The 27,412-nt window shown below is 47.5% G+C and overlaps 1 protein-coding gene across 6 annotated transcripts in view; it reads left to right on the top strand.

Moving 5' to 3' along the window:
- The window catches only part of HMGXB4 (HMG-box containing 4), a 160,677-nt gene that overhangs the window by 50,537 nt on the left and 82,728 nt on the right, over positions 1-27,412 (top strand). For all 6 annotated transcript variants that reach the window (XM_030208126.1, XM_030208101.1, XM_030208116.1 and 3 more), the window contains exons 2-4: positions 8,213-8,324; positions 8,445-8,569; positions 17,943-18,021. In XM_030208126.1, coding sequence (XP_030063986.1) covers positions 8,294-8,324; positions 8,445-8,569; positions 17,943-18,021 — 235 coding nt within the window. In that variant the 5' untranslated portion in view covers positions 8,213-8,293. The remainder of the gene's footprint in view (positions 1-8,212; positions 8,325-8,444; positions 8,570-17,942; positions 18,022-27,412) is intronic.

Genomic DNA, 27,412 nt, shown 5'->3' with positions numbered 1-27,412 from the left:
ATGGGGGGGAGGAAGGTCAGCGAGTACGCTCAGCGACCGGGGCTCACCACTGTTTTTAAATGGACCTCTTTTAGACCCCTTCTGGACTTTCCCAAATGGGGAGGGGAACATCTTAAGTTCATCCAGAAGATTCTTTATAGTTTCCCTCCAATCCCAGGGTGGTTGGTTCTGGGGAGGCATCAGAAGGCGTAATTCAAAACTGATCCCCATGACCTCTGCTTTCTGCCTTTCTGGATCTAGGTGTATTCTGGGCCATTTATGTTCCCACATATAGTCTATTTGAATCTATCAGTATTTTGTGCACAAAATGAGTGTCTGGTGTGGGTTTAGTTTAGCTTGTAAAATAAGTAACAGGTAAGGAATACTTGAAAATGAAGACAGAGATAGGTTTCAGATAGAAGGCATTTATTCTTACCAAAGTTTCAAAGTAATACAGACATCGGACAGATTCTGGGTTCAATGGCACAGCGCTCTGCCGTCTGAGATGCGTTGGGGACGACTCCGAACTTAAGCCAAAATCACCCTTCTTTTTATACTCTCATCTCTCTATTGAAGTCTATGGCAGCACCTATTTTGGGACCTGTTTTTTTCAAATATTTCTCAATTTCTGTGGTTAAACTGTCGTGTCCTGCCATCTGTTGTTCTGTACCCAACTCTTTCCGTTCCAGCTATTGCAAGTTATTTCGCAATTTCCTCTTTTGTCAACATGTTTTTCTCTTCTGCCAGAACATCTTATTCTTAGCATATCAGTTTCACTTCCCCTTTTTCTATTATCTTATGATCTAAGTTTCATCTTATAGAAAGACAAACTCCATTTTAATAAGTGCTACATTCAATTTGTACCTGATTTTGTTCTATAAGGCCATTAGTAGGTTATCAGGCCTAGGCAGTGCTTTTCAGCTGTACAAAGCTATGTAGTTTGGCCTGCCACTATTCCAGTGGATAGATCTTAGGGTAGAACACATATTAACTTGCAGGAAAAGCAAGTCCATGCTCAGCCAGTCATAGATTTTTAAACCTAGCTGGTATTTTTACAGCCTGAGTCCTAAAATCTGGCCTTCCACCCTTTCGGTGGGCATCCAGTGAGGGCCTCTTGCTGTAGTATAATTATACACAACCCATTTGTCCTCTATCTCCACCTGCTGGCAGATGGTCACAACCCATTTGTCTGGACTAATCCTTTGGGACTAAAGGAAAGAAAATTATCAGGTAATTAATTTTTCCTTCTGAGTCTGGACAACTGAAGCCCATATGTCCAAGAGGGTGGTTGCAATATCATCATCTTCCGTCAGGGGACTTTGATCGCGTAATAATTCTTGTAAACAATCCTCAGGATAATTCATCGTCATTCCAGGGTTGAGCAGACATGGCAAAGGTCCCAAAGGGAACAAAGAACACAAATCTCCCACAGGAAATCGCACAAACTGCACAGAAGTGGAATAAGCCAACCACAGTGTCCAAGAAGATCAAAATTTATTCTTAAAAAAGGATGTGCTGACACAACAAACCCAACATGGGCTGTGGTTCAACAAACAAAGCCTTCATCATCATGCATCTTCTGGAGCACAATTTTATCTGCAGGATTTGGAGGACCCCCACCCCTAGAGGTACCTGCTTTGGTACTTTCCATCAGTCTGGGCTAGTGTGGAGGGATGTTAAAGAAGAAGAAATTGTCTTACCTGCTAGTTTGTTTTCCTTTAGTCCCTCCAGACCAGCCCAGAACCTACCTGGTATGGTTTCTGATAGCTATTTAAGAGTCTGATCATTGTTGTTTTTACCAGTATGGTCTTGGTGCAGTGGCTAGTAGCCACTGCACCTAGTGAAAAGCTAATAGCATCTTTATTACTGACAGCCAGAATGACATTTGTAAAGGCATGGAAAGATCCAGAGAGACTAGTGGTCGCCAGGTGGTGACAGATATGCATGGAAGTTAGAAAATATGAAAAGATAAGCGGCTGCTCTTATGGGTCAGAGAGACTGTTTTGAACCTAAATGGGCTGGGGTACCCTTGTAATATATAGTATATAGTTGTGTTATATAGTTCCTTCATTTCTGGATTTGATACTATTCTTTTAGGAAGTGCGGGAAGTTCTGAGGCTGTAGATGTGTTAATAGCGATTGCTGTGGTTGGGGTGTTGCACAACAGGTATCTGTTATGTTTCATGTTAACAAAGCCTCTTGACCGGGAAGTTGAATGTTATCTTTCCTGATGTTCCTCTCTGGGTAATAACTTTGTCTCTGATTTAGATGAGGGAAGGGGGAGTGGGTAGATGGGATGCGTATTATTTAAAAACTAGTAAAAAAGGCCCGTTTCTGTTAGAAATGAAACGGGCGCTAGCAAGGTTTTCCTTGGAGTGTATGTTTCAGAAAGAGCGTGTGTGAGAGATGGAGCGTGTGTGTCAGAGAGAGAATGTGAGAGAGAGAGAGACAGAGTGTATGTGTTTGTGCGAGAGAGAGAGAGTGTGTGAGAGACAGTGTTTGTGTTTCTGTGTGACACTGTGTGAGAGAGAGGGACAAAGACAGTGAGTGTGTGAGTGAGAGTGTATGTGGCAGACAGAGAATGAGTGACTGCGTGTTGTGGTGTGAGGAACCCCCTCCCTCTCCCCTGCCCCCTTGCAGCCAGGCATGTGCAGCGACCCTCCTCTCCCCGTGTTCCCCCTGCAGCCACCCATGTCCAGCATCCCCCTGCAGCCACCCATGCCCATCAACCCTCCTCTCCCCTGCTGCGTCCTTCCTGTCTCCCCTGCTCCCCCTGCAGCCACCCATGTGGTCTCAGGCCACCCCCTCAGCATCCCTCCTGTCCCCCTGCAGGCACGCATGTGCAGCGTCCCTCCTCTCTCCCCTGTCCCCCCTGCAGCCAGCCATGTCCAGCGACCCTTCTGTCCCCCTGCCCCCCTGCAGCTACCCATGTCCAGTGACCCTCCTCTCCTGTGCAGCCACCCATGTCTGAGGACACTCCTCTCCTTTTTCCCTGTTCCTCCCCTGTGGCCAGCCATGTCCATCGACCCACCTGTCCCCCCTGATGACCACCAACCCTTCTGTCCCCCTGCCCGCCCTGCAGTGTCCATCCTGTATCCCCTGTCCCCCTTGCAGGCACCCATGTGGTGTGTGGAGCCCCATCCCTATCTCCCTGTTCCCTGCCCCCCCTGCAGCCACCCATGTGCAGCAACCATCCCCTCCCCTCCCCCTGCTTCCTTCCAGCCACCCATGTCCAGCAAGACCCCCCCTTCCCCCAGCCAGCACAGCACCCAAAGAAAGCCCCTTGTCCCCCCCCCCTTCGCGCATCACCCGACCCCCCCCCCCCACCGTGGCACATCACCAAGCCCCTCCCCCCCTCAACAACCCCCTTGCCACCCGCAACCGCTAATACAAACTGTGTCCGGCGGCTGCTGCTTCTGCTATTCAGCAGCAGCAGCCCGTACATAAAGAAAACCAAAAAAAAAAATCCTCCTAAAACGCACCTCCGTTGAGAAGCATCTCACATTGGCTGAAGTCTCAGCATGCGCTCCTCCTCTCCCCTCTGACGTCTCGGCATTTCTCCGGGGTCTTCCGGCAGGGGCACTGCCGTTGAGGGGAGAGGAGGAGCGGCTGCAGAGACGTCAGCCAATGTGAGAGAGTTCTCCACGGAGGTGCGTTTTAGGAGGTTGTTTTTTTGTTTGTTTTCTTTATGTATAGGCTGCTGCTGCTAAATAGAAGCAGCAGCAGCCGCCGGACAGAGTTTGTATTAGCGGTCGCGGGTGGCGAGGCAGTCGATGTGGGGGGGGAGGGGCTTGGTGAAGCGGCGGGGGAGGGGTTGGGTGATGCGGCGAGGAGGGAAGGGGGGTAGGGGCTTTCTGATGCCCCGTTGCACGGGTTGTTGTGGCGATGCGGCGGGGGGGCACTTAGAGGAGCACCGTCGAGGCTGTTTGTGTGTGTGTGTTTGTGTGTGTGTGTGTTTGTGTGTGTGTGTGTGTGTTTGTGTGTGTGTGTGTTTGTGTTTCTGTGTGTGTGCTTGTGTGTGTGTGTATGTTTTGTGTGTGTGTGTGCGTTTGTGTGTACGTTTGCGTGTGTGCGTTTGTGTGTATACGTTTGCGTGTGTGCGTTTGTGTGTGTGTTTTGTGTGTGCGTTTGTGTGTACGTTTGCGTGTGTGTTTATGTGTGTGTGTGTTTGTGTGTGCGTTTATGTGTGTGCGTGTGTTTGTGTGTGTGTTTATGTGTGTGTGTGTTTGTGTGTGTGTTTGTGTGTGCGTGTGTTTGTGTGTGTGTTTATGTGTGTACGTTTGCGTGTGTGTTTGTGTGTGTGTGCGTTTATGTATGTGTGTGTGTTTGTGTGTGTGTGCGTTTGTGTGTGTGTGTGCGTTTGTGTGTGTGTGTGCGTTTATGTATGTGTGTGTTTGTGTGTGTGTGTGTGTTTGTTTGTGTGTGTGCTTGTGTGTGTTTGTGTGTGTTTGTGTGTGTGTGTGTGTGTGTGTGTATGTGCTTGTGTGTGTGTGTGTGTGTGTGTTTGTGTGTGTGTTTGTGTGTGTATGTGCTTGTGTGTTTGTGTGTGCGTTTATGTATGTGTGTGCGTGTGTTTGTGTGTACGTTTGCGTGTGTGTTTGTGTTTGTGTGTGCGTTTATGTATGTGTGTTTGTGTGTGTGCGTTTATGTGTGTGCGTTTGTGTGTACGTTTGCGTGTGTGTTTGTGTTTGTGTGTGCGTTTATGTATGTGTGTTTGTGTGTGTGCGTTTATGTGTGTGCGTTTGTGTGTACGTTTGCGTGTGTGCGTGTGTTTGTGTGTGTGTGTTTATGTGTGTACGTTTGCGTGTGTGTGCGTTTATGTATGTGTGTGTGTGCGTTTATGTATGTGTGTGTGTGTTTGTATGTGTATGTGTTTGTGTGTGTTTATGTGTGTGTATGTGCTTGTGTGTGTTTATGTGTGTGTGTTTGTGTGTGCGATTATGTGTGTGTGTGTGTTTGTGTGTGCGTTTATGTATGTGTGTGCGTGTGTTTGTGTGTACGTTTGTGTGTGCGTTTATGTATGTGTGTGCGTGTGTTTGTGTGTACGTTTGCGTGTGTGTTTGTGTGTGCGTTTATGTATGTGTGTTTGTGTGTGTGTGTGTGTGTTTGTGTGTATGTGCTTGTGTGTGTATGTGCTTGTGTGTGTGTTTGCGTTTGTGTGTGTGTGTTTGCGTGTGTTTGTGTGTGTGTTTGCGTTTGTGTGAGTGTTTGCATGTCTTTGTGTGTGTGTTTGCGTTTGTGTGTGTGTGTGTGCTTGTGTGTGTTTGTGTGTGTTTATGTGTGTGTGTGTGCTTGTGTGTGTTTGTGTGTGTTTATGTGTGTGTGTGTGTGTGTGTTTGTGTGTATGTGCTTGTGTGTGTATGTGCTTGTGTGTGTATGTGCTTGTGTGTGTATGTGCTTGTGTGTGTGTTTGCGTTTGTGTGTGTGTGTTTGCGTGTGTTTGTGTGTGTGTTTGCGTTTGTGTGTGTGTTTGCGTTTGTGTGTGTGTGTTTGCGTGTGTTTGTGTGTGTGTTTGCGTTTGCGTTTGTGTGTGTGTTTGCATGTCTTTGTGTGTGTGTTTGCGTTTGTGTGTGTGTGTGTGTGTGCTTGTGTGTGCTTGTGTGTGCTTGTGTGTGCTTGTGTGTGTTTGTGTGTGTTTGTGTGTGTGCTTGTGTGTGCGTTTGTGTGTGTGTTTGTGTGTGTGTGTGTGTGTGTTTGTGTGTGTATGTGCTTGTTTGTGTGTGTATGTGCTTGTGTGTGTTTGTGTGTGTTTATGTGTATGTGCTTGTGTGTGTTTATGTGTATGTGCTTGTGTGTGTTTATGTGTATGTGCTTGTGTGTGTGTGTGTTTGTGTGTGTATGTGCTTGTGTGTGTTTGTGTGTGTTATGTGTATGTGCTTGTGTGTGTTTATGTGTATGTGCTTGTGTGTGTGTGTGTTTGTGTGTGTATGTGCTTGTGTGTGTTTGTGTGTGTTTATGTGTATGTGCTTGTGTGTGTTTATGTGTATGTGCTTGTGTGTGTGTGTGTTTGTGTGTATGTGCTTGTGTGTGTTTATGTGTGTGTGTGTTTGTGTGTGCGTTTATGTATGTGTGTGCGTGTGTTTGTGTGTACGTTTGCGTGTGTGTTTGTGTGTGCGTTTATGTATGTGTGTTTGTGTGTGTGTGCGTTTATGTGTGTGCGTTTGTGTGTACGTTTGCGTGTGTGTTTATGTGTATGTGCTTGTGTGTGTTTATGTGTATGTGCTTGTGTGTGTGTTTGTGTGTGTATGTGCTTGTGTGTGTTTATGTGTGTGTGTGTTTGTGTGTGCGTTTATGTATGTGTGTGTGTGTGTTTGTGTGTGCGTTTATGTATGTGTGTGTGTGTGTTTGTGTGTGCGTTTATGTATGTGTGTGCGTGTGTTTGTGTGTACGTTTGCGTGTGTGTTTATGTGTTTGTGTGTGCGTTTATGTATGTGTGTTTGTGTGTGTGTTTGTGTGTATGTGTTTGCGTGTGTTTGTGTGTGTGTTTGCGTTTGTGTGTGTGTGTGTGTGTTTGCGTGTGTTTGTGTGTGTGTTTGCGTTGTGTGTGTGTTTGTGTGTGGGGGGGGGTTGCGGGTGACTTTGTGGTCGTGTGGTTGGGGAGTTTGCCAGCAGTCTGTAGCGATTCCTAGGCAGGGGGAGGAGTATGGAAACACTCCCCCTGCCTGGGTCGTTGTTTGTTGGAGGGGGTTGCCAGTTGGTAGGGGTGCCTTTATGGATCCCTTTACTCTCTGTGTTCCGCCCTCGAGGGCGGGGCAGAGAGACAAGGTGAGTTGGATGGCTTCACCACCATGAACTTACGAACTGTTTAGGGATTTTGCAGATGGCTTCAGCAGGTTGTCTTCAGAATGTTGAGGTGAGATTTATTAATATAGATGGGGAGTGGCTGAGGGCGGGTCTATGAGTGAGGGTGACTGGTCCTAGCCTATGAAGACTACAGGATTTTTGTGCTTCTCTGCCTTGGAGTGAGTTTCTCTGCCTTGGAGTGAGCTTCAGAACGTTCAAGGTGGGATTTATTAATATAGATAATGTGACGTTTTATTGGACTAATTATAATTTTTGATAAGCTTTTTATTATGTTTGCTTGGACTGTATTCTGTAGTGTTATTCTTTCAGAAGCTCTCAATAAAAATTGAATAATTAATCAACTAGAAAACTCTAAGGTGAAAGTGGGAAACTGTACACATTTTGGGTATATGTCTTAAGTCATGTCCCTCCAGAATTGCTGGATTAAATGCACAGGACCAAAACAAGTGACCAAGAGTAGCATCAGATGTCCCACATTTTGAACAACTGTCTGTGCAATGCCCATCAGACAAAACACTCTTAGGAGAGATGTAGGCTGTACAAACAAATTTGTATTGCTTTTCTCAATAAGTCACAAAGGTTAGTTTTACTTAAAGGTTTACAGATCAGACTTCAGAAAATATCCTCTGAAATAACTAGACCATGTTTTCTCCCATCTTTGGAAACTTGAGAGGTAAATCTGCTCGTAAAATATTAAAGTAAAATGGTTGTTAAATATATTTTTAAAAGAAAAATATTAAGTGAGCAAGGCTCGTTTAGCATAAGTGCAGCTCAAAGAAGGTTATTTGAGTGGGATGTTGAGAGAGAATTTCTGGAGTTCCTTCAAGATCTGCTCTGGGATGGAAATACTGACTCCGAGAGGGACTGCACAGGGCAGTTATAGGCTTACTTAGAATTCTAGAATTCTCAGTCTCCACCTACTGGTAGGAGTTCATAACTTGCCAGTCTGGAGGGACTAAAGGAGAGCAAATAAATAGGTAAGACCTAATTTCTCCTTTTTACCCTGATGGCTTTTATTACAAAATATTTGAAGGAGGAAAGTTGTTGCCTATTTGAAAATCTGCCTGTATGTCTCATCTTTTCTCTTACTCTGCTCCCTTACCTGAACAAGCAATCAGAATAGCCTGGGATATGGTTGTAACACTGAAAGCCTTGTTATTTCTAAAGCATTCTGAGGCGGCAACTACTGGTTTTTGTTTTTTTTTGTGGGGGGGGGCAGGGTCCATTAATAAGGAAAGATGGACTGTAAATCAAAAAATACTTTGAGAGAGGCAGAACCTGAGGACAGCATAGTCTATATTTTTGTTTATGTATGTAAAGGGTTTCTCTTACTGTGATGACCAAATATTTCACATATTCTGCAAGACTTGTAGTAGAAAACTCCCCAGTGCTACTGTCTCAATGGTCTTTATGGGTTTTGTTTTACCAGACCTGATCTTGTTGATGTAAAGGGGCTGCCTGCTCTCAGCCCAGAATCCTTGCATGTACGCATGTCTCTTTGGAGACCGCCATGGCTTACGATGACTCCAGAAAAAAGGAAGGTAACCTGCTACCAACCTAACTTATTAAGAAACTGTGACTCTTGTATTGCACTGCATTGCCTGTGATGCTTTATAGATTGTTTTGTTTCTTTCCACATGCTTTCCCTCTTCTGGTGGCAGTTCCAGAGTATTTAGACAATGACAAGGGTATTGATGAGCCAGGACTGGTAGCTGGGAGGAGTCAGCGAGAGAAGAAACGTTCCTACAAGGATCTGCTGCGAGAAGAGGAGGAGATTGCTGCTCAGGTCTGCAAGTCCTCCAAGAGACATAAAGTTCATGGCAGCTGTCAAGTGCTGTCTCCATGTTTGTGCTGCCACTTCATTTCCTGTCGCATTCCGGAGTCTGCCCAGTTCTGCAGTTATACTGGGAAGTGCTCAGTTTTTCTTCGGTTAATGCTAAGGTGGTTAATAGATCCCTCTCAAGTCTGTGGGAGCCATCAGAGTGGGTTCTGGTTGTTTTTACTATCTCCACTACCTTACTTGTTTTGCTTATAAGTCCCATCCTACTACTACTACTTAACACTTCTATAGCGCTACAGGGTTTTAAGCCTCCTCCCACACCCCACCCCCTGCTGTGGAAAAGTACTGATTTCCAGCTTGTTTTGGGATGAGAGTGACAGAAAGATAATAGAGACTGACTCCCTGAGCCAGTACGTCAGGCTCAGTCTCTGGCTGTCTTCAAGTCTAGGCATAAAGCCCACCTCTTTGCTACTGCTTTCGACTCCTAACCATGACTCTCTTACTCAACACCCTCACTTATCACCCCTACCACTGCAATTTCCCCACCCCTAGCTGTCTGTTCGTCTGTTCAATTTAGATTGTAAGCTCTGTTGAGCAGGGACTGTCTTTTCATGTTAATTTGTACAGCGCTGCGTAAGTCTAGTAGCGCTATAGAAATGTTTAATAGTAGTAGTAGTAGAGATGAAAAGCTAATTGCTCACCTCTGTGTCACTTGCTGCTCTTAATGGGCTTGCTCCAGTCATCTGACTGCTGAGAATCGGAAGGGATGCGTTTTGTCATGGGTTAAACCCTCAATGCCTTCAGTTTAAAAATGCTAAGTAATTATTTTTCAAGATCCTTAATCCCCCTCCCTCAGCCAGAATTAATTGACTCATGAGAGCTATCGTTTAGCAGCAAAATTTATCATATTAGCTCGCCCTTACTAGATCATGATTGGTTCCTGTTGGCTTTTGTCACAAATAGCATGAACCGGTCAACTGGTCCAAAGTGGCTGCTCTTAGTTGTAGGAAGATTCTGAAATGGTGGCACGAATTGCTGTTTGCTGGGGAATATTTTGCATGGTGTGCCTATCCTCAAAGAGTTGGAATTTTAGTGCAGTACGATGCTTCATACTCTGGATAAGTGTGCTACGTATTCTCCGAGGACAAGAAGGCTGCTTGTTCTCACGATTGGGTCGTCGTCCGCGACTGCCCAGGAGACCAGCAAATCACTGAGCAAACAAAAACTTTCTAGAACGCACCGGCGCGTGGGCAGAGCGAACTGCGTATGCGCGAACGGCTTCCTACTGCAGCGCTAGCGTGCCCTCAGTTCTTTTTCATCCGCGTCTGGAGTGACATGGTATTCATTTTTGGCCCAGGGGACTTCTAGCATTACCGCTCCCCTTTTTCTTCGTTTTTGTGGTTTTTTTTTCGTAGAATTTAAAAAAAAAAAAATGTAATTTTCCCTTTGTTTCTTTAGTTTTTCCACTAAAGTTTGTTTCCTTCTTTTTTCGTCGCGGCCGGGTTTTATTTTCCTTTTTTGTGCCCTTTTAATTGGCACAATCGAGTCCTTTAATTTCGCAGCCGCCGTTTTTCTGTCCATGTCATCGAGGACACCCAGCAGCTTCAAGCGTTGTACTCAGTGCAACCGGACCATCTCGGGTACCGACCCACACGTGTGGTGTCTCCAGTGCCTTGGGCCTGATCATTTGCCAGCTGCTTGTAAGCTATGTTCTTTAATGAAAAAACAGACCTAAGTGTCTTGGGAGACTCAACGTGAAAACCTTTTTGCGGATCGGTCCGGTCCTTCGATGTCGGCATCGGTACCGAGGTCGTCGACGTCTGCATAGACTTCGAGAGCGCAGGTAATGGCTGCCAAACGACCATATCGCACTGAGAGCAGCGAGGCATCAAGTGGGTCGCCACCTGTCTCGAGGCCTACTGCTATGCAGGGCCCCGGGATCGACCTTTGTCGGACCCGGCCAAGAGGAGGCATGAGTATTCCATGTCCTTCTGTCCAGTACCGAGGAGTCTCGATGACGGGCGTCGAGCAAAGGCTAAGAAGCACCGATCTCCTTCCATGCGCGGTACCGAGAGCTACGGGGAGCCGAGGGATTCGGCACCCGAGAAGCGTCGGCACCGAGAGGACCACTCACCCTCTATACAGGAGGTGCTGATGCGTTGGTCTTCTGGCAGCCTGGTACCGGCTCTCGAGCCCCCTCAGATTCTGCCACCGGCTCTTGCACCGGCCCCTCAGGCTTTTCCGATGGAAGCTCTCAACGAGCATATCAGGGCCCTTCTTCCAGAGCTTCTGGAGGGATTGCTGCACCAGTCTACTTTGGTGCCAGGGTTGCTTGCGCCTTCTGCACTGACTGTTGAAGCGGCATCTGGTCCTTCGCCTGTGGTAAGGTCCCCCTGTCCTCAGTGCCGCTTGCAGCATCGGCGTCGGCTGCCACCCGGGTCGACTCTCCTTCGACATCGGCGGAGGAAGCTTCGCCACAGTCCAGGCAGGGGTCGTCTTCTCGACATCCCCCTCGAGGTCGTCGTTCCTCAACATCGAGACAGGCTCGGGTTTAGGCTGCTCTTAGAGAGCTTTTGTCCGATACCGATGATGAGCGCTCATGGGAGGAAGAGAAAGATCCCAGATACTATTCTGAAGAAGAGTCATATAGGGTCCCATCTGATCGTACTCCACCAATTGAAAGAAGGATGTCTCTGCCTGAGAGTCTTTCTTTTTCCTCCTTTGTTCGGGAAATGGAGGTTGTGAATGAGCCCAGGGCCGAGATGCTCAAGGTCTTGGATTTTCCTTCTCCACCTACAGAGGTTGCAATGGCTCCCTTGCATAACACAGGGAAGTTCTTATGTGAAACTGGTCGTTCCCTCTCTCTAATCCAGTGGTCCCCAGAAAAGTTGAGTCCCAGTACAGAGTCCATGGAGAGCCAGTAATGGTGAAGTCTCGACTACCTCACGATTCCATGGTGGTGGATTCTGCTCTCAGAAGAGCCAAGAGTACTAGGGACTATGCCTCGGCACCCCCAGGCAGAGAGTCTAGGACCTTGGATTCTTTTGGGAGAAAGACGTATCAGGCCGCTATTCTCGCAGCCAAGATTCAAACATACCAGCTCTACACGAGCATCCACATGCGGAACTCGGTGAGGCAGCTGTCCAGTTTGGTCGAAGCACTTCCTCCTGAGCTTGCCGAACCTTTTCACCAGGTGGTCAGGTAGCAGAAGGCATGTCGTAAATTCCTGGCCAGGGGTACTTATGACACTTTTGATGTGGCATCCCAAGTAGCTGCTCAAGGTATAGTGATGCGCAGACTCTCATGGCTGCGCGTCTCTAACCTGGATCATAAAACCCAACAGCGAATGGAGGATGTTTCTTGCCAGGGGATAACCTTTTTGGCGAAAAAGTAGAGGATATGGTCGATCAGATCAAAAAGCACCATGATGCTATGGATTCTCTCTCCTGCCGGACGTCTTCTGCTACCACCTCCTCATCTAGGAGGTTTTTTGGAGGGGTGCTTCCTGTTCCTATAATAGGCGTAGGTACACTCCTGCTTCTCGGCAGCCTGTCCAGGCTCAATCCCAGCACGCTGGTTCCCATCAACGGCGTGCACCCAAGGCCCCTGCGGCTCCCCAGCAAAAGCAAGGGAGGGGCTTTTGACTGGCTCCAGTGCAGCATAGCCTCAGAAAAAGTGTCCGTGCCGGACGACTTGCCGGTCGGAGGGAGGTTGATATTTTTTCACCAAAGGTGGCCTCTCATAACCTCCGACTGGTGGGTTCTTCAAATAGTCCGGTTAGGATACACCCTAAATCTGATATCCAAACCTCCAAATTGCCCACCGGGAGCTCATTCTTACAGCTCCCAGCACAGGCAGGTACTTGCAGAGGAACTCTCCGCCCTTCTAAAGGCCAATGCTGTCGAACCCGTTCCACCAGGGGAAGAAGGGCTGGGATTCTATTCCAGGTACTTCCTTGTGCAAAAGAAAACAGGGAGAATGCGTCCCATCCTAGACCTAAGGGCCCTGAACAATTTCATGTCCCAGAAAAGTTCAGGATGGTTTCCCTCAGCACCCTTCTTCCCATGATTCAGGAAAATGATTGGCTATGCTCTCGGGACTTAAAAGGACGCCTATACCCACATCTCGATACTCCCAGCTCACAGGAAGTATCTTAGATTTCGGTTGGAAACTCGGCACTTTCAGTACTGTGTTCTGCCCTTTGGTCTCGCTTCTGCGCCCAGGGTTTTCACAAAGTGCCTGGCAGTTGTCACAGCGTTGTTACGCAGACTGGGAGTGCATGTGTTCCCTTATCTCGATGATTGGCTGGTGAAGAGCGCCTCGGAGGCAGGCGCTGTACAGTCCATGAGGATGACTATTTGGGTGCTAGAACTTCTGGGCTTCATGATCAATTATCCCAAGTCCCATCTTGTCCCGGTTCAAAAATTGGAGTTCATTGGAGCTCTGTTGAACACACGGACGTCTCGAGCTTATCTTCCCCAGGCAAGGGCAGACAATCTCCTGGCCCTCGTGTCCATATCTCGTGCGTCTCAACAGATCACAGCTCGACAGATGTTGAGACTCTTAGGACAGATGGCCTCCACAGTTCATGTAACTCCCATGGCACGCCTACATATGAGATCAGCTCAGTGGACCCTAGCTTCCCAGTGGTGCCAGGCCACAGGGGATCTAGAGGATGTGATCCATCTCTCCACCGACTTTTGCAGTTCCCTTCAGTGGTGGACCATTCGATCCTGGGACATCCATTCCAAATTCCTCAGCCACAAAAAGTGCTGATGATAGATGCATCCCTCCTGGGGTGGGGAGCTCATGTAGATGGGCTTCACAGTCAAGGAGCTTGGTCCTTTCAGGAAAAGGGTCTTCCGATCAACCTCCTGGAATTACGAGCTATCTGGAACACTCTCAAGGCTTTCAGAGATCAGCTGCCCAACCAAATCATTCTGATTCAGACAAAAAAGACAATCAGGTTGCTATGTATTACACCAGCAAGCAGGGGGGCACCAGATCAAGCCCTCTGTGTCAAGAAGCCGTCTGGATGTGGCTTTGGGTGCGCCGTCATGGCATGTTTCTCCAAGCCACGTATGTGGCAGGTGTAAACAACAGTCTGGCCGACAGGTTGAGCAGGGTTATGCAACCTCACGAGTGGTCGCTCAACATGGGCGTTGTCCACAAGATCTTCCGAGCGTGGGGCACCCCCTCGGTGGATCTTTTTGCCACTCAGATGAATCTCAAAGTCCCTCAATTCTGTTCCAGACTTCAGGCCCATGACAGACTAGCATCAGATGCTTTTCTCCTGCATTGAGGGACAGGCCTTCTGTATGCGTATCCTCCCATACCTCTAGTAGGGAAGACTTTGCTGAAACTCAAGCAAGACCGCAAAACAATGATCCTGGTTGCTCCCTTCTGGCTTCGTCAGATCTGGTTTCCTCTTCTACTGGAGTTGTCCTCCGAAGAACCGTGGAGATTGGAGTGTTTTCCGGCCCATCACCCAGAATGAGGGGTTGCTTCTACATCCCATCCTCCAGTCTCTGGCTCTCACGGCCTGGATGTTGAGAGCTTAGAAGTTGCCTCCTTGGGTCTTTCAGAGGGTGTCTCCAGAGTCTTGCTTCCAGAAAAGATTCCACGAAAAGGTGTTATTCTTTCAAATGGAGGAGGTTTGCCGTCTGGTGTGACAGCAAGGCCCTAGATCCTTTTTCTTGTCCTACACGGACCCTGCTTGAATATCTTCTACACTTATCAGAGTCTGGTCTCAAGACAACTCCGTAAGAGTTCACCTTAGTGCAATTAGTGCTTATCATCAACGTGTAGAGGGTAAGCCTATCTCTGGACAGCCTTTAGTTGTTCGCTTCATGAGAGGTTTGCTTTTGTCAAAGCCCCCTGTCAAACCTCCACCAGTGTTATGGGATCTCAACGTCGTTCTCACCCAGCTGATGAAATCTCCTTTTGAGCCACTGAATTCCTGCCATCTGAAGTACTTGACCTGGAAGGTCATTTTCTTGGTGGCTGTTACTTCAGCTTGTAGGGTCAGTGAGCGCCAAGCCCTGGTAGTGCATGCACCTTATATCAAGTTTCATCATAACAGAGTAGTCCTCCGCACTCACCCTAAGTTCTTGCTGAAGGTGGTGTCGGAGTTCCATCTTAACCAGTCAGTTGTCTTGCCAACATTTTTTCCCCATCCTCATACCCGCCCTGGTGAAGGCAAGTTGCACACCTTGGACTGTAAAAGAGCGTTGGCCTTTTACGTGGAGCTTACAAAGCCCTTCAGACAGTCCACCCAATTGTTTGTTTCTTTCGATCCCAACAGGAGGGGAGTCGCCATCGGAAAACGCACAATCTCTAATTGGCTAACAGGTTGCATTTCCTTCACTTATGCCCAAGCTGGGTTGACTCTAGAGGGCCATGTCACGGCTCACAATGTCAGAGCCATGGCTGCGTCAGTGGCTCACTTAAAGTCAGCTTCCATTGAAGAGATTTGCAAGGCTGCAATGTGGTCTTCGGTCCACACAGTCACATCTCACTACTGCCTTCAGCAGGATACCCGACGCGACAGTCGGTTTGGGCAGTCGGTGCTGCAGAATCTGTTCGGGGTTTAGGATCCAACTCCACCCTCCTAGGCCCGTTTCTGTTCTGTTCCAGGCTGCACTCTCACTTAGTTGTGTTTCTTTTCAGGTCAATCTCTGTTATGTCCTCGCCGTTGCGAGGCCCAATTGACCAATGTTCATTGTTTTGAGTGAGCCTGGGTGCTAGGGATACCCCAATCGTGAGAACAAGCAGCCTGCTTGTCCTCGGAGAAAGGGAAGATACATACCTGTAGCAGGTATTTTCCGAGGACAGCAGGCTGATCTCACAAACCCACCCTCCTCCCCTTTGGAGTTTTTCTACATCTCTGTTTTGCTTTTTATTAAACTGAGGAGGGCAAGCTCACGCTGCAGGCGGGAAGCCGTTCGCGCATGTGCAATTCGCTCTGACCACGCGCCGGTGCGTTCTAGAAAGTTTTTCCTTTGCTTAGAGATTTGTCGGTCTCCTTGGCTGTCGCGGACGACGATCCAATCGTGAGAACAATCAGCCTGCTGTCTTTGGAGAATACCTGCTACAGGTATGTATCTTCACTTTTGTGTAGCTAAAAACTTAGCACTAGGCGGCTGCTGTTTACGTTCTCCATAAAGTGGTGGAGCAGTGGCTCAGCTTTCTAAAATATATTAAGACATGCATGATGCTGCCTTGGATCAACTCAGCGTTTCTGAATTTAAGAGCAGTGTAAAATGCCAATATGAACGGTGTCCACCTGTTCTGAAGTATCTGGAGGAGTGGCCTAGTGGTTAGGGTGGTGGACTCTGGTCCTGGGGAACTGAGGAACTGAGTTTGATTCCCACTTCAGGCACAGGCAGCTCCTTGTGACTCTGGGCAAGTCACTTAACCATCCATTGCCCCAGGTACAAATAAGTACCTGTATTATAATATGTAAGCCGCATTGAGCCTGCCATGAGTGGGAAAGCGCGGGGTACAAATGTAACAAAAAATAAAAAAATCTTGAAGAACAGAAGCACTTCTTCCTGTGGATCATCAGTGCCATCCCACCCCATCTCTTCTGTTGTAAAAATTTAGGATATAACAAGGTGACTCAAGGTGAGACATAGGAGTGTGGTTGCTATGAGTCCATTTGAATATAAGACATAAAGGTCAATAAATAAGGTGATCCCTTTCTGTTGGATTAATTTAATACACTGTTCAGTTAACTTTCAGGAGTTAAAGCTCCCTTCATCAGATCAAAACCAAGTACAACAAAAAGATATTGCTTTATAATTTTTGAGACAGGACATGTAACTCCTTTCATCCACTTTAGAATTCATTTTTATGATTACATTATGTTAAAAAGAACTTATAACCCACAGTTCAAAGCGGCTAACAATAAGATCAACTAGACTGTAACTAGGAATTACATCAAAATAAAAATTTAATATATTTAATATATTCGGCATCATGACTATTAAGAGACGTTGACTAAAACGGCATCAGATACCCTAAGAACATTACAGGTCTAATACATATTTTCTAAACAAAAAAGTTTTCAGTAATTTTCTAAAGCAAAGATAATCTGTAGTTCTCCTAATAGATAAATGAAGAGCGTTCCAGATTAGTGTTGCCTGATAGGATAGTTAATTGCGTAACAGCTTATGAGATTTTGTAATTTTTGGTGATGGAAATCCCAGCTGTAGTTTCTCTCTTATTCCTTGAGGATAAACCTGACAACAGTTGAAAAAGCTCTGCCATATATGTAGGTAATTTGCCATATAAAAACTTATAAACAAAAACACAGACTTTAAAATTTAACCTAGCTTCAACCGAGAGCCAATGTAATCTTATCAGTAGGGGAGATATCAAATCGTATTTGGACATAGAACAAACCAGCTGAAGTTGAGATTTCTGGGACTTGGTACAACCTAAGAAAATGACATAAGGACTAAGAATTGAACAAAAACACTGTTCAAAAACTTACTAACTGCTTACAGTTTTTTCAGGCGTATAATTGAGTTCTTAATAATCTTATCTACTTGATTCTCAGCAAGATAAAACTGTCCTCTTCCACTCTGAGGATTCAGGAAGAACTTTTCCAGTTTATAATTCAAATCTGATAGCCATAAAGTTGGATTCATATCCCACAAATCAGGTTTCGTCTCTTAGTTTCTGTTCAATTTCAGTTCGTGAGAAGTAACCAAATTCTCTGTTAATTCAATGCAATGTAATAATTTCAATTGAGTATCCTGTTCAGTCTTGGGGAGTGGAAAAAAACAGTAATGTCATGAGCATAAACATGCAATTGAATATTCTTCTCTAGAACTACCCCAAAGGCTGCATCAAAATGTTGAATAGGGTAGGAAAGAGAGGTGAACTTTGAGGGACACCCCATCGATTCCCCCCAAGGCTTAAATCTCTCATTTTGACCAAATATGATCTTGTCTCTAGAGAGAGAAAAAGCAAAACCCTGAAACCAAGTGAGAAACCCTGTCTTGAATTCCAAATTCATGCAGGGTATATAGCAGTAATTGGTGATCGACCAAGTCAAAAGCACTAGTAAGATGAAATTGTATTTTTAAAGAACAACGTTCCTGACTCAACATCTGATTACAGAGAGCCCAACACTGTTTCTGTACTAGAAAATTCTGGAAAGCTGCAATAGCCATATGTTTCTCTGCTTATATTATAACAGTGCTGTATTCAGCTTGTGCACCAAGTTTGTTTTCTGAAATGACTACCCAGGTAGCTGTATGTAAAGTGTGACAGATAAGGTTGCTGGAGTGGCTTATGAGACAGCTGAACTACTCTTCAGTGGTGGCCTTCACTATTAGCCCCTGCCTGAGTTCTTTGTTTCTTATTCCAGGACAGTGAGCTGTTTTTCCTAGGGACAGATGTGCACAAAAAGAAAAAAAAGCATTCTTCGGAAGACTTCTACTACCCAGGTAAGATCAGGAGCGTAGCCAGACCTGCCATTTTGGTGGGCCCTTCCTACCCCCAGTACATACATACATACATTTTTTAAACCTTTTCCTCAGCTCCTTTACTACTACTAATCATCATTTCTATAGCGCTACTAGACGTACGCAGCTCCTTTATCCATCTCTCCCTCTTTATTCCCATCCGCCCCCTCTGCCCCTACTTACATTTTGTCATCTTTCTCCCCTTCTGCCTGCAGCATGGCATCTGCTTCTTCCCTTTGTCTCGCAATAGAAGGAAGCCTGTAGGGCCGTCGCAGGATGCATACAGGATTAGCTGCTGGCGATGGCTTGGAGGTAGACTGGGAGGGGGCGGGGGGGTTCAGAGAGAGACTGGCAGAAGCTGTGCTGCCAGCGGAGAAGAGAGAGGGAGAAAGAGGAGTGCAGCACCACCAATGAGGTGTTTGGGGGCCACTAGACTGGGTGGGCCTGAAGCCAGAATGAGTGGGCCTGTGCCCATCCGTAGCTATGCCACTGGGTAGGATCTTCGCTTTCTTCATAGCAAGCTTTACAGAATTCGAGGCCTGTACATGTAAGATGTCAGCCAGCCCAGAAGGAAACTAAGCAAAATATTCATTTTTGCTGATTGTTCTCCTCAAGGCCATAAGAATGTAAAATAAGGCATACTGAGTCAGACTGTATAACTGTAAATAAAAAAAAACAAAACACTAGCCTGTGCTCAATTTAACAATTGTTTATTGATTTATATATGAGAACGTACAAGTCTTAATGGCAGACAAGATGTGTTCTCAATTCTGGACAGAGGCCAGTTCCTTATATAGGGAATTTGGCTTCTTGAACACAAAAGGGTCAAAAGAATACATAAAAAGATTCATTATTACAGGAGCATAGGTTAGTCTACTAATGATTGCATCATCTCTGTGATAGTCTCCTTCACCCCTTGACCATCAGATTATCCATAATATGTTGGAGTCATAAATTGCTCCCAAGTTAAGATACAAATCACTTACAATGTTTTCCCATTCCTAAAGGTCTCTGGGTTTCCTAACATCTTACCCTGCTCTACAGTGAAGGTAATACACATTCAGAAAGTGATTATACTGACTAAATTCTAACTTACTGTTAAAATGTATTTCTAAGGAAGAATATTTTCCACAAGACAGAAGTCCATCCAGCTCAGCATCCTGTTTCTAGCAGTGACCAGGCCTGGCAGATCACAAAAAGTAGATCTGTTTCTTATAGCTGAGTTTCAGGAATAAGCAATGGCCCCTCTTCTTTCCCACTCACTTGTTGTTAGAGAGCTGTCAACTGAGGCTTCTGCTTTCTCTCCACCCCCCATTTCCATGGCACACACTCAATATGCTCTTCCCTCCCTCCCCCCCTCCCCCAATCCCCATTGCATACTCTGAGTAGATCAGAAAGATTGGCAGCTTCTGTCCCTAAAATTCCCCTTTTTAAAATGCCTGTGTTACAGGTGCCAACTTGATTCTGTTTTCCTTTCAGACTGTTGCTATCTGGCAATAAACTTCCTTTAAACGTCAGATTAGAATTAAATTATATGCAACTGTGAAGGAAGTTGAAAACTGTTTTGTTTGATAAATTTTAATGCACTTGTTTAGTTTTTATTTTTTTTATGTAAATCCTCTTATTTCTGTTTGGGTTTGTTATGATGATAACCTTCTTGAACCTCTTGCTGAGATTTGTGTGATGTATTAGTCTTAGATTAGATTGGATTAGATTAGAAGAGCATGTGAGGTTTATGAAAGATCGGTAGGTAGGTGTCAAAGTGAGGAAACTTATTTCAGCCATAGAATGGTGTTACTGCTGCGTGTCTGCATTGGCCGTTAATTTCGATGTGGAAAAATTCTTTGACTGTGGAATGGTCTTTTTCTATTTTGCACATTGGACTGGTTTAGAATTTTGAACAATTTTTTGTCTGCCATTAGAGCATTGTACAGTATACATAGCTGATGTCAGCAGTGCTGGTCAATGGTATATCCTCCTGCATTTCCATTCTAGAACCATTGCTGGAACGCATAGAGTACAGCGAATAGCATTCCAACTTTGTTTTAAGTACTTCTTCTTTTTCAGAGCCTAAATGGACAATCCATAAGAGCATTTCAGCATTCTGTTATGAATTTTTGAGAACTTCTGTAACTTTCCATCTATCTGATGCCTACAAGCAGTGCACAGTGTTCAATAATGGCTTTTAAAGGCACATTCAATATCTATTATGAATAGTTTCTGATGTGATTTATGAGCCAGGATAGTGCTCTCCAAGTAGTTCTTTTGAGTTTTGGAAGTTTTTATTTATTTATTTATTTTTGGATACTTATGCAGATGATGCTTTCTGGAGCTATAAAAATAGGTTTTCTTATGAATTTTAGTGGATTCACTACACTGCAGCTTAGGTTGGAGACACTGATAAGTACAGCTTGTAAAGGAGGTTTTTCTTTAGCTGCTGTTCATCCAATTCCTTGTTTTTATACTACTGAGTTTGACTTTATGGCTCTCATTTTTTATCCTTTTTATTAGATTTTTACCAGTTGGTCAAGGTTGAATTTTAGAACCAATTGGGTGAGTCACCTTCTTTTGTTGTTTGTTTGTTCGTTTGTGTTTTTCTGTTTAAGTTTCTGCATTTCTCTCAGGTATGGTTTTAATGTACGTCCATGCCAATTTTCAGTTTGCTATACTTGTCTTAATTTGATATTTATTGACTTCTTTTATAGTTTTAATAAGTTCTGATATGATTATGTTTAGTTTTTGATTACTTTTTATATGTGGTTGGAACATGTATTTATGATTTTACTAATACATGTTTTTAAATAGATGTGTTTTACAGTAGTTTGTTTGCACCTGAAGCGGCCCTTGGCGAAACATGGCTGTGTTGGGCTTCTGTTTTTAACAACCTGGAGCGAGCAAGTAAGCATAGTGGATACATAAATGAACTTTTCTTTTTATCGGCTTACTGTTGTTCTTTTCCACGTTGGATCTTGTTAGTTGGTTGCCTTGTTGTTTTTTGGGACCCTCAAGTCAAGCATTGTTGGGATATTTTGGCAGTGAATGTCGGAACTGACGAAGTTAAGTGCCTAACATTCCATATCATCATGCCGATCAATCCATAGACTGGTGGGTTGTGTCCATCTACCAGCAGGTGGAGATAGAGAGCAATCCTTTTGCCTCCCTATATGTGGTCATATGCTGCCGGAAACTCCTCAGTATGTTCTCTATCTCAGCAGGTGGTGGTCACACACAGCAGCAGCTCTGGCTAGGTCTCCAAGCCTAATTCTTAGGTTTTGTTGAGTACCTGGGGTTGAGGGCTCTTCTTGAGCAAGTGCAAACCTGGTGGTGCCAGGTCCCTCCTTTTCTCCCCCCTCCCGCTGGCTCCGTTAAAAAAAAATTTGAACGTCCTTTAAGGGCGTTTATTTCAACGTTTATATCAGCGTTTATTGCAGCTGCTCACTGGGACACCAGTTCGTTACAGCTCGGAGCGAGAAGCAGGTAATTTTACCTTTTATAGCGGGCAGGGGGTTCCCCGTTCGGTCTCCACGTGGCTTATGGCGTCGGAGGGCGAGGGCGCAAAGATTCGCTCCCCGGACCGCGTGTGTGCATCTTGCGGGGATGCGGGGGTTTCAAAGCCTGACTCGCCTTTGTTTGGGCGTCAGTTTGGAGTCCGGTCAGTGTCCCGGTTCTTCCTCCTGTGCGGCGGTTTTTTCCCGCCATAAGCGCCCATCCACCGCTGCTGGCCCCCCCCCCCCCCCCCCATTTTGGCCGAGCCACTCTGCTCGGACGGCTTCTTCTTGGGCCGCCCTTGAGGTAGGAGACGTTAATGCTATGGTCGCCCTTGATTCGGGTGGCGAAAGTTAAGCGCCGTTTTTTCCGCGCCGCTCCTTCTCGGAGTTTTGCGCCGGACGCCATTTTGGATGCACAGCATGTTTCCCCCCCCCCCTCGCTCTTGCGAGCGCTGGTTGAGGGTGCGTCTAGGGCCATGGCCCAGGCGGCAGAAGTGCACAGTCTAGGGGGTTCTCCCCTGAGTTCATTTTGCTGCTGCATCAGGCTTTTCTTATGCTAAACGCTGCCCCGGCTCCCCCCTCTGATCAAGGGGTTGAGGCCTCCGGAAGCAAATGCCCTCGAGTGGACTTCCAGGCCCTAGAGGACTCTGTCTCCTCTGATGTAGATGAGGGCAGCGTATCTGAGTTCTCCCAATGGTCCTTTGGGGATTCCTTGGAGGAGACGGATTCCCGCTTGGATGGAGCGGATGACCCCTCTGCAGCACGGATCTTTCGCTCAGAGGATTTGCCCAACCTGTTAGTGCAGGCCATGAGCATTTTAAAGATTTCCTCTCCGGAGGACGTCTCTCCCTCAGCCTCTGTTGGCTCTGCCATTATGCTGGGGATGAAGTGCCCGCCTAGAACCTTCCACGTGCATGAAGCCATGCACACCTTGATTTCGGCTCATTGGGATTTCCCAGAAGCGAGCCTTAAAGTGGCTAGGGCTATGTCCCGCCTCTATCCTCTGCCTGAAGGTGAACGGGAGGCCTTTCTTGGGCCTACCGTGGATTCTTTAATCACCGCGGTGACTAAGAAAACAGCGTTGCCGGTGGAAGGTGGCACGGCCCTAAAGGACGCCCAAGACAGGAGATTGGAGGCGGCTTTAAAGTCGTCCTTCGAGGCGGCTGCTTTAAGTTTGCAGGCCTCAATTTGCGGCTCCTATGTGGCCAGGGTGTGCCTGACGCTGGTGCAGCGGGCTTCCCCCTCGGATCCTTCCTTGAGGGCTGATTGGCCAGCCCTGGAATCGGGCTTGGCCTACTTGGCAGACTTGCTGTATGATGTCTTGAGAGCCTCGGCTAAAGGTATGGCTTGGACAGTCTCTGCACGGTGGTGGCTTTGGCTAAAGCATTGGTCTGCTGACCACGCCTCTAAGTCTCGCCTGGCTAAGTTGCCTTTTAAAGGCAAGCTGCTCTTTGGGGTCGAGCTGGACAAGATTGTGACCGATCTCGGCACGTCTAAGGGCAAGAGGTTACCAGAGGTCAGGGCTCGGGCTAGTGGTGCCCGCCCCAGTTCCTCCAAAGGACGGTTTCAGGAAGCCCGTCGGTAACGCCCGGGCAAGTTGGGCTCCTCTGCCCCCTTTTCCTTCATAAGGAACTTCTCCCCCAAGCAGCATTCCTTTCGCAGAGACCGCCGTCCCGGAGGTGCCTCCTCCGGTCCTCCCCAGGGTCTCGTACCCAATGACGGGGCGCTGGTCCATGGCCCAGAGCAGATTGGAGGACGCCTATCCTCATTTCTGGGCGAGTGGACCGGGGTAACTTCAGAATCTTGTGTGCTGGAAGTCATCAGAGACAGCTACAAGCTAGAGTTCTGCCGACCCTTAAGAGACGGGTTTGTGCACTCTCCCTGCAAGACCCCGGTCAAAGCTGTGGCAGTGCAGCAGACTTTGGACAATCTGATCCGCCTGGGTGCGGTCGTTCAGGTGCCAGAAGATCAGCTTGGCAAGGTACGTTACTCCATTTACTTTGAGGTACCAAAGAAAGGAGGTTCTGTCCGGCCTATCCTCGACCTCAAAGGGGTCAATCGGGCCTTGTAAGTTCGGCACTTCCAGATGGAGACTCTCCGCTCTGTTTTAGCGGCAGTGCAGGCAGGGGAGTTCCTGGCATCCTTGGACATCAAGGAAGCTTACTTGCATATTCCCATCTGGCCTCCTCATCAATGCTTTCTGCGTTTTGCAGTTCTGAGCCGACACTTCCAGTTCAGAGCCCTCCCGTTCGGGTTGGCTACTGCTCCGCGGACCTTCTCCAAAGTAATGGTGGTCATCACGGCCTTCCTATGCAAGAAAGGAGTACATCCTTATCTGGACGACTGGTTGATCTGAGCCCCCTCTTATGCAGAGTGCGGCAGAGCTTCAGACCGAGTGATTGCTCTTTTGAGCTCCCTGGGGTGGATCATCAACTGGGAGAAAAGCCAGCTGCGCCCGACTCAGTCCCTGGAGTATCTGGGAGTTCGATTCGACTCCCAATTGGGCAGAGTGTTCCTGCCAGACAATCGGATTGTGAAGCTTCAGGCTCAGGTGGACAAGTTCCTAGCAGCCTCTCCTCTTCGGGCTTGGGACTATGTGCAGCTGTTGGGCTCTATGACGGCCACGATGGAAGTAGTGCCCTGGGCCATGGCCCATATGAGACCTATACAGCTCTCTCTGCTGCAGCGATGGACTCTAGCTTCGGAGGATTATGCTGTGCGCCTTCTCTTGAATCCGGCGGTGCGCAAGGCGTTGAGCTGGTGGCTGAGGCCAGACAAGCTGTCCGCAGGAATGCCTCTTATGACCCCGGAGTGGGTTGTCGTCACGGCGGACGCCTCTTTGACGGGCTGGGGAGCCCACTACTTGGGAAGGACAGCGCAGGGGCTCCGGTCCCCTGCAGAGGCAAAGTGGTCTATCATCCTCCTGGAACTCAGAGCCAGTCGGTTGGCGCCTTTGGAGTTTCTCCCGGTCCTGGCGCTGAAGCCAGTACGGGTCCGGTTGGACAATGCCACAGCCGTGGCCTATGTCAATCGCCAGGGAGGTACCATGAGCGCCCCTCTAGCCAAGGAGGCCATGAAGCTATGCCTGTGGGCGGAAGCAAACCTGGAACAGCTGTCGGCGGCCCACATTGCGGGAGTCATGAATACTGCTCAGGCCTTCTTGGACATCACGAAGCGCTGGGGCCAGCCGAGCCTAGATCTGAGGGCGTCATCAGCCAATTGCCAAGTGCCGCGCTTTTTCAGCAGAGGACGGGACCCTCAATCTCTGGGAGTAGATGCTCTTCTCCAACAGTGGCCGACGCAGGAGCTTCTCTATGTGTTCCCGCCTTGGCCCATGTTAGGCAGGGTGCTAGGCCGGGTGGCAAAGCATCCGGGCCAGATAATCCTGGTGAGTCCGGATTGGCCCAGACGTCCCTGGTATGCGGACTTGATCAGGCTCTCAGTGGACGATCCTCTGCAGCTGCCAGCGGAGCGGGGCCTGTTACATCAGGGTCCCGTGGTAATGGAGGATCCCTCCCCCTTTGGTCTTTCGGCCTGGCTATTGAGCGGCAGCGTCTGAGGAAGAAGGGCTTCTCAGACAAGGTCATCGCCACTATGCTGAGAGCGAGGAAGCGCTCTACTTCTACTGCTTACGCCAGGGTTTGGCGTACCTTTGCATTGTGGTGTGAGGCAGGCTCACTTTCTCCCTTCACTGCTCCAATTTCTTCAGTACTGGCGTTCCTGCAAGAAGGTCTGGAAAAAGGCCTGTCGCTCAGTTCCCTTAAAGTCCAGGTAGCGGCTCTTGCTTGCTTCAGGGGTCACCTGAAGGGTGCTTCCCTGGCCTCGCAGCCAGATGTGGTACGCTTTCTCAAGGGAGTTAATCACCTGCGCCCTCCTCTGCACTCAGTGGTACCTGCGTGGAATCTCAATCTGGTGCTAAGAGCCTTGCAGAAGCCGCCTTGTGAACCCTTGTCGAGGGCATCTCTGAAAGACCTGACGTTGAAAGCAGTCTTTTTGGTGGCTATCACTTTAGCCAGAAGAGTTTCCGAGCTCCAGGCGCTATCATGTCGGGAGCCCTTTCTGCAGTTCACTGAGGCAGGAGTGTCTATTCGCACAGTGCCTTCCTTCCTGCCCAAGATTGTTTCTCGCTTCCATGTGAATCAGCAGCTCTGTCTACCCTCCTTTCATAGGGAGGACTACCCAGAGGAGTACTTTGCTCTCAAATATATAGATGTGAGACGAGTCATCATCAGATACTTGGAAGTGACCAATGATGTCCGGAAGTCGGATCATCTGTTTGTGCTGTTCGCAGGTCCTCGTAAGGGTCTGAAGGCTGCCAAGCCTACAGAGGCACGATGGGTCAAGGAAACCATTGCAGCGGCTTATGTGGCCACGGGGAAGGTGCCGCCTATCCAGCTGAAGGCTCACCCCATTAGAGCACAGGCGGCCTTGATGGCAGAGGCCGGGTCCGTCTCCTTGGAAGAGATTTGTAGGGTGGCAACTTGGGCATCAGCTCATACCTTCTCCAGACATTACCGCTTGACTGTGGCTGCTCGGGCGGAGGCCGGGTTTGGAGCTTCAGTGTTGCGGTCAGGGATTTCTATGTCCCGCCCTGGGTGAGTACTGCTTCGGTACATCCCACCAGTCTATGGATTGATCGGCATGATGATATGGAAGGTAAAATTATGTATCATACCTGATAATTTTCTTTCCATTAATCATAGCCGATCAATCCATAGCCCCTCTCAGATATCTGTACTGTTTATATTCTGGTTGCATTTCAGGTTCAAGTTTAGTCTTCAGTTCCTGTTCAGGAGGACTTCGTGTTCAAGTCTTTTCAATTGGATTCTTCAGGAGTTGAGACGATTTTGTGTTACAGTGAGCTGCTGCATTCCTCTCCCCTCCGTTTTACGGGGCTGGATTGAGACCTAAATTCTGCCGGCGCTCCCTCCCGCTTCGTGCGGCTGTAGGGCAGCTTTGTACCCCTCCTGCTTCGGCGATGTTAGGGTCAGTCAGCTCCTCCCGCGGTTGCAGGATAAGCCAGATCCCCCCGCATCGGCGGGTGTGGTGTCCCTCCCCTGCTCCGCGGGGATGAGCTGGACGGATTCCCCTCCCCCACTTGTGTGGGGATGAGCTGGGTTGATTCCCCTCCCCCGTTTCGGCGGTGGTGAGCTGGGCAGAGTGTCCCTTTGTGGGTGTAATTCTCTAAGGGCTGAGTCCTGCGGATGGAGCTTTGATATCGACATCCTGAGGAGTTTCCAGCAGCACATGACCACATATAGGGAGGCAAAAGGATTGCTCTCTATCTCCACCTGCTGGTAGATGGACACAACCAACCAGTCTATGGATTGATCGGCTATGATTAATGGAAAGAAAATTATCAGGTATGATACATAATTTTACCTTTGCAGACGACATTATGATTGCACTGAATCTGTTTAAATTGCTAAAAATATTGGCAGTTTTTACCAATTTTGGTGCTGTCTCTGGCCTAAAGTTGAATGTTTCCAAATCTGATTTGCATCCTTTGAACTTAGACATGCACAATCCTGGTTGCAGGGTTTTCCTCACAGAAAGTGAGAGAACAGATAAACTACTTGGGTTATACACATTCCAGCAGACCTGGCTGGGTTATATGACTAGAGAGTGCGATGGAGCAATTGACAGGTCATATCTTTCTTTACAGTATGATACTGCTGTCTATATATCTTACAGTTGTTCCTCATTCTTGTCAGACAGTGGAACTTGTTGAAATTTCACACAGCGCTGCATAGATTTTTATGGGGAGGTAGGTGAGCGTGGGCCCCTCTGCAGGCTGTGATTTTCTCCAGTGTTAAAGAAGGACTTGGACTCCCAAACAGAGCCTTCTATAACTTAGCTTGTTGGCTACATCACTTTTGAGACTG

Source organism: Microcaecilia unicolor, chromosome 1, assembly GCF_901765095.1.
Source record: "Microcaecilia unicolor chromosome 1, aMicUni1.1, whole genome shotgun sequence".
NCBI lineage: Eukaryota > Metazoa > Chordata > Amphibia > Gymnophiona > Siphonopidae > Microcaecilia > Microcaecilia unicolor.
Note: the sequence above shows the minus strand (reverse complement) of the source record. Positions and strands in the feature narration are given on the sequence as shown.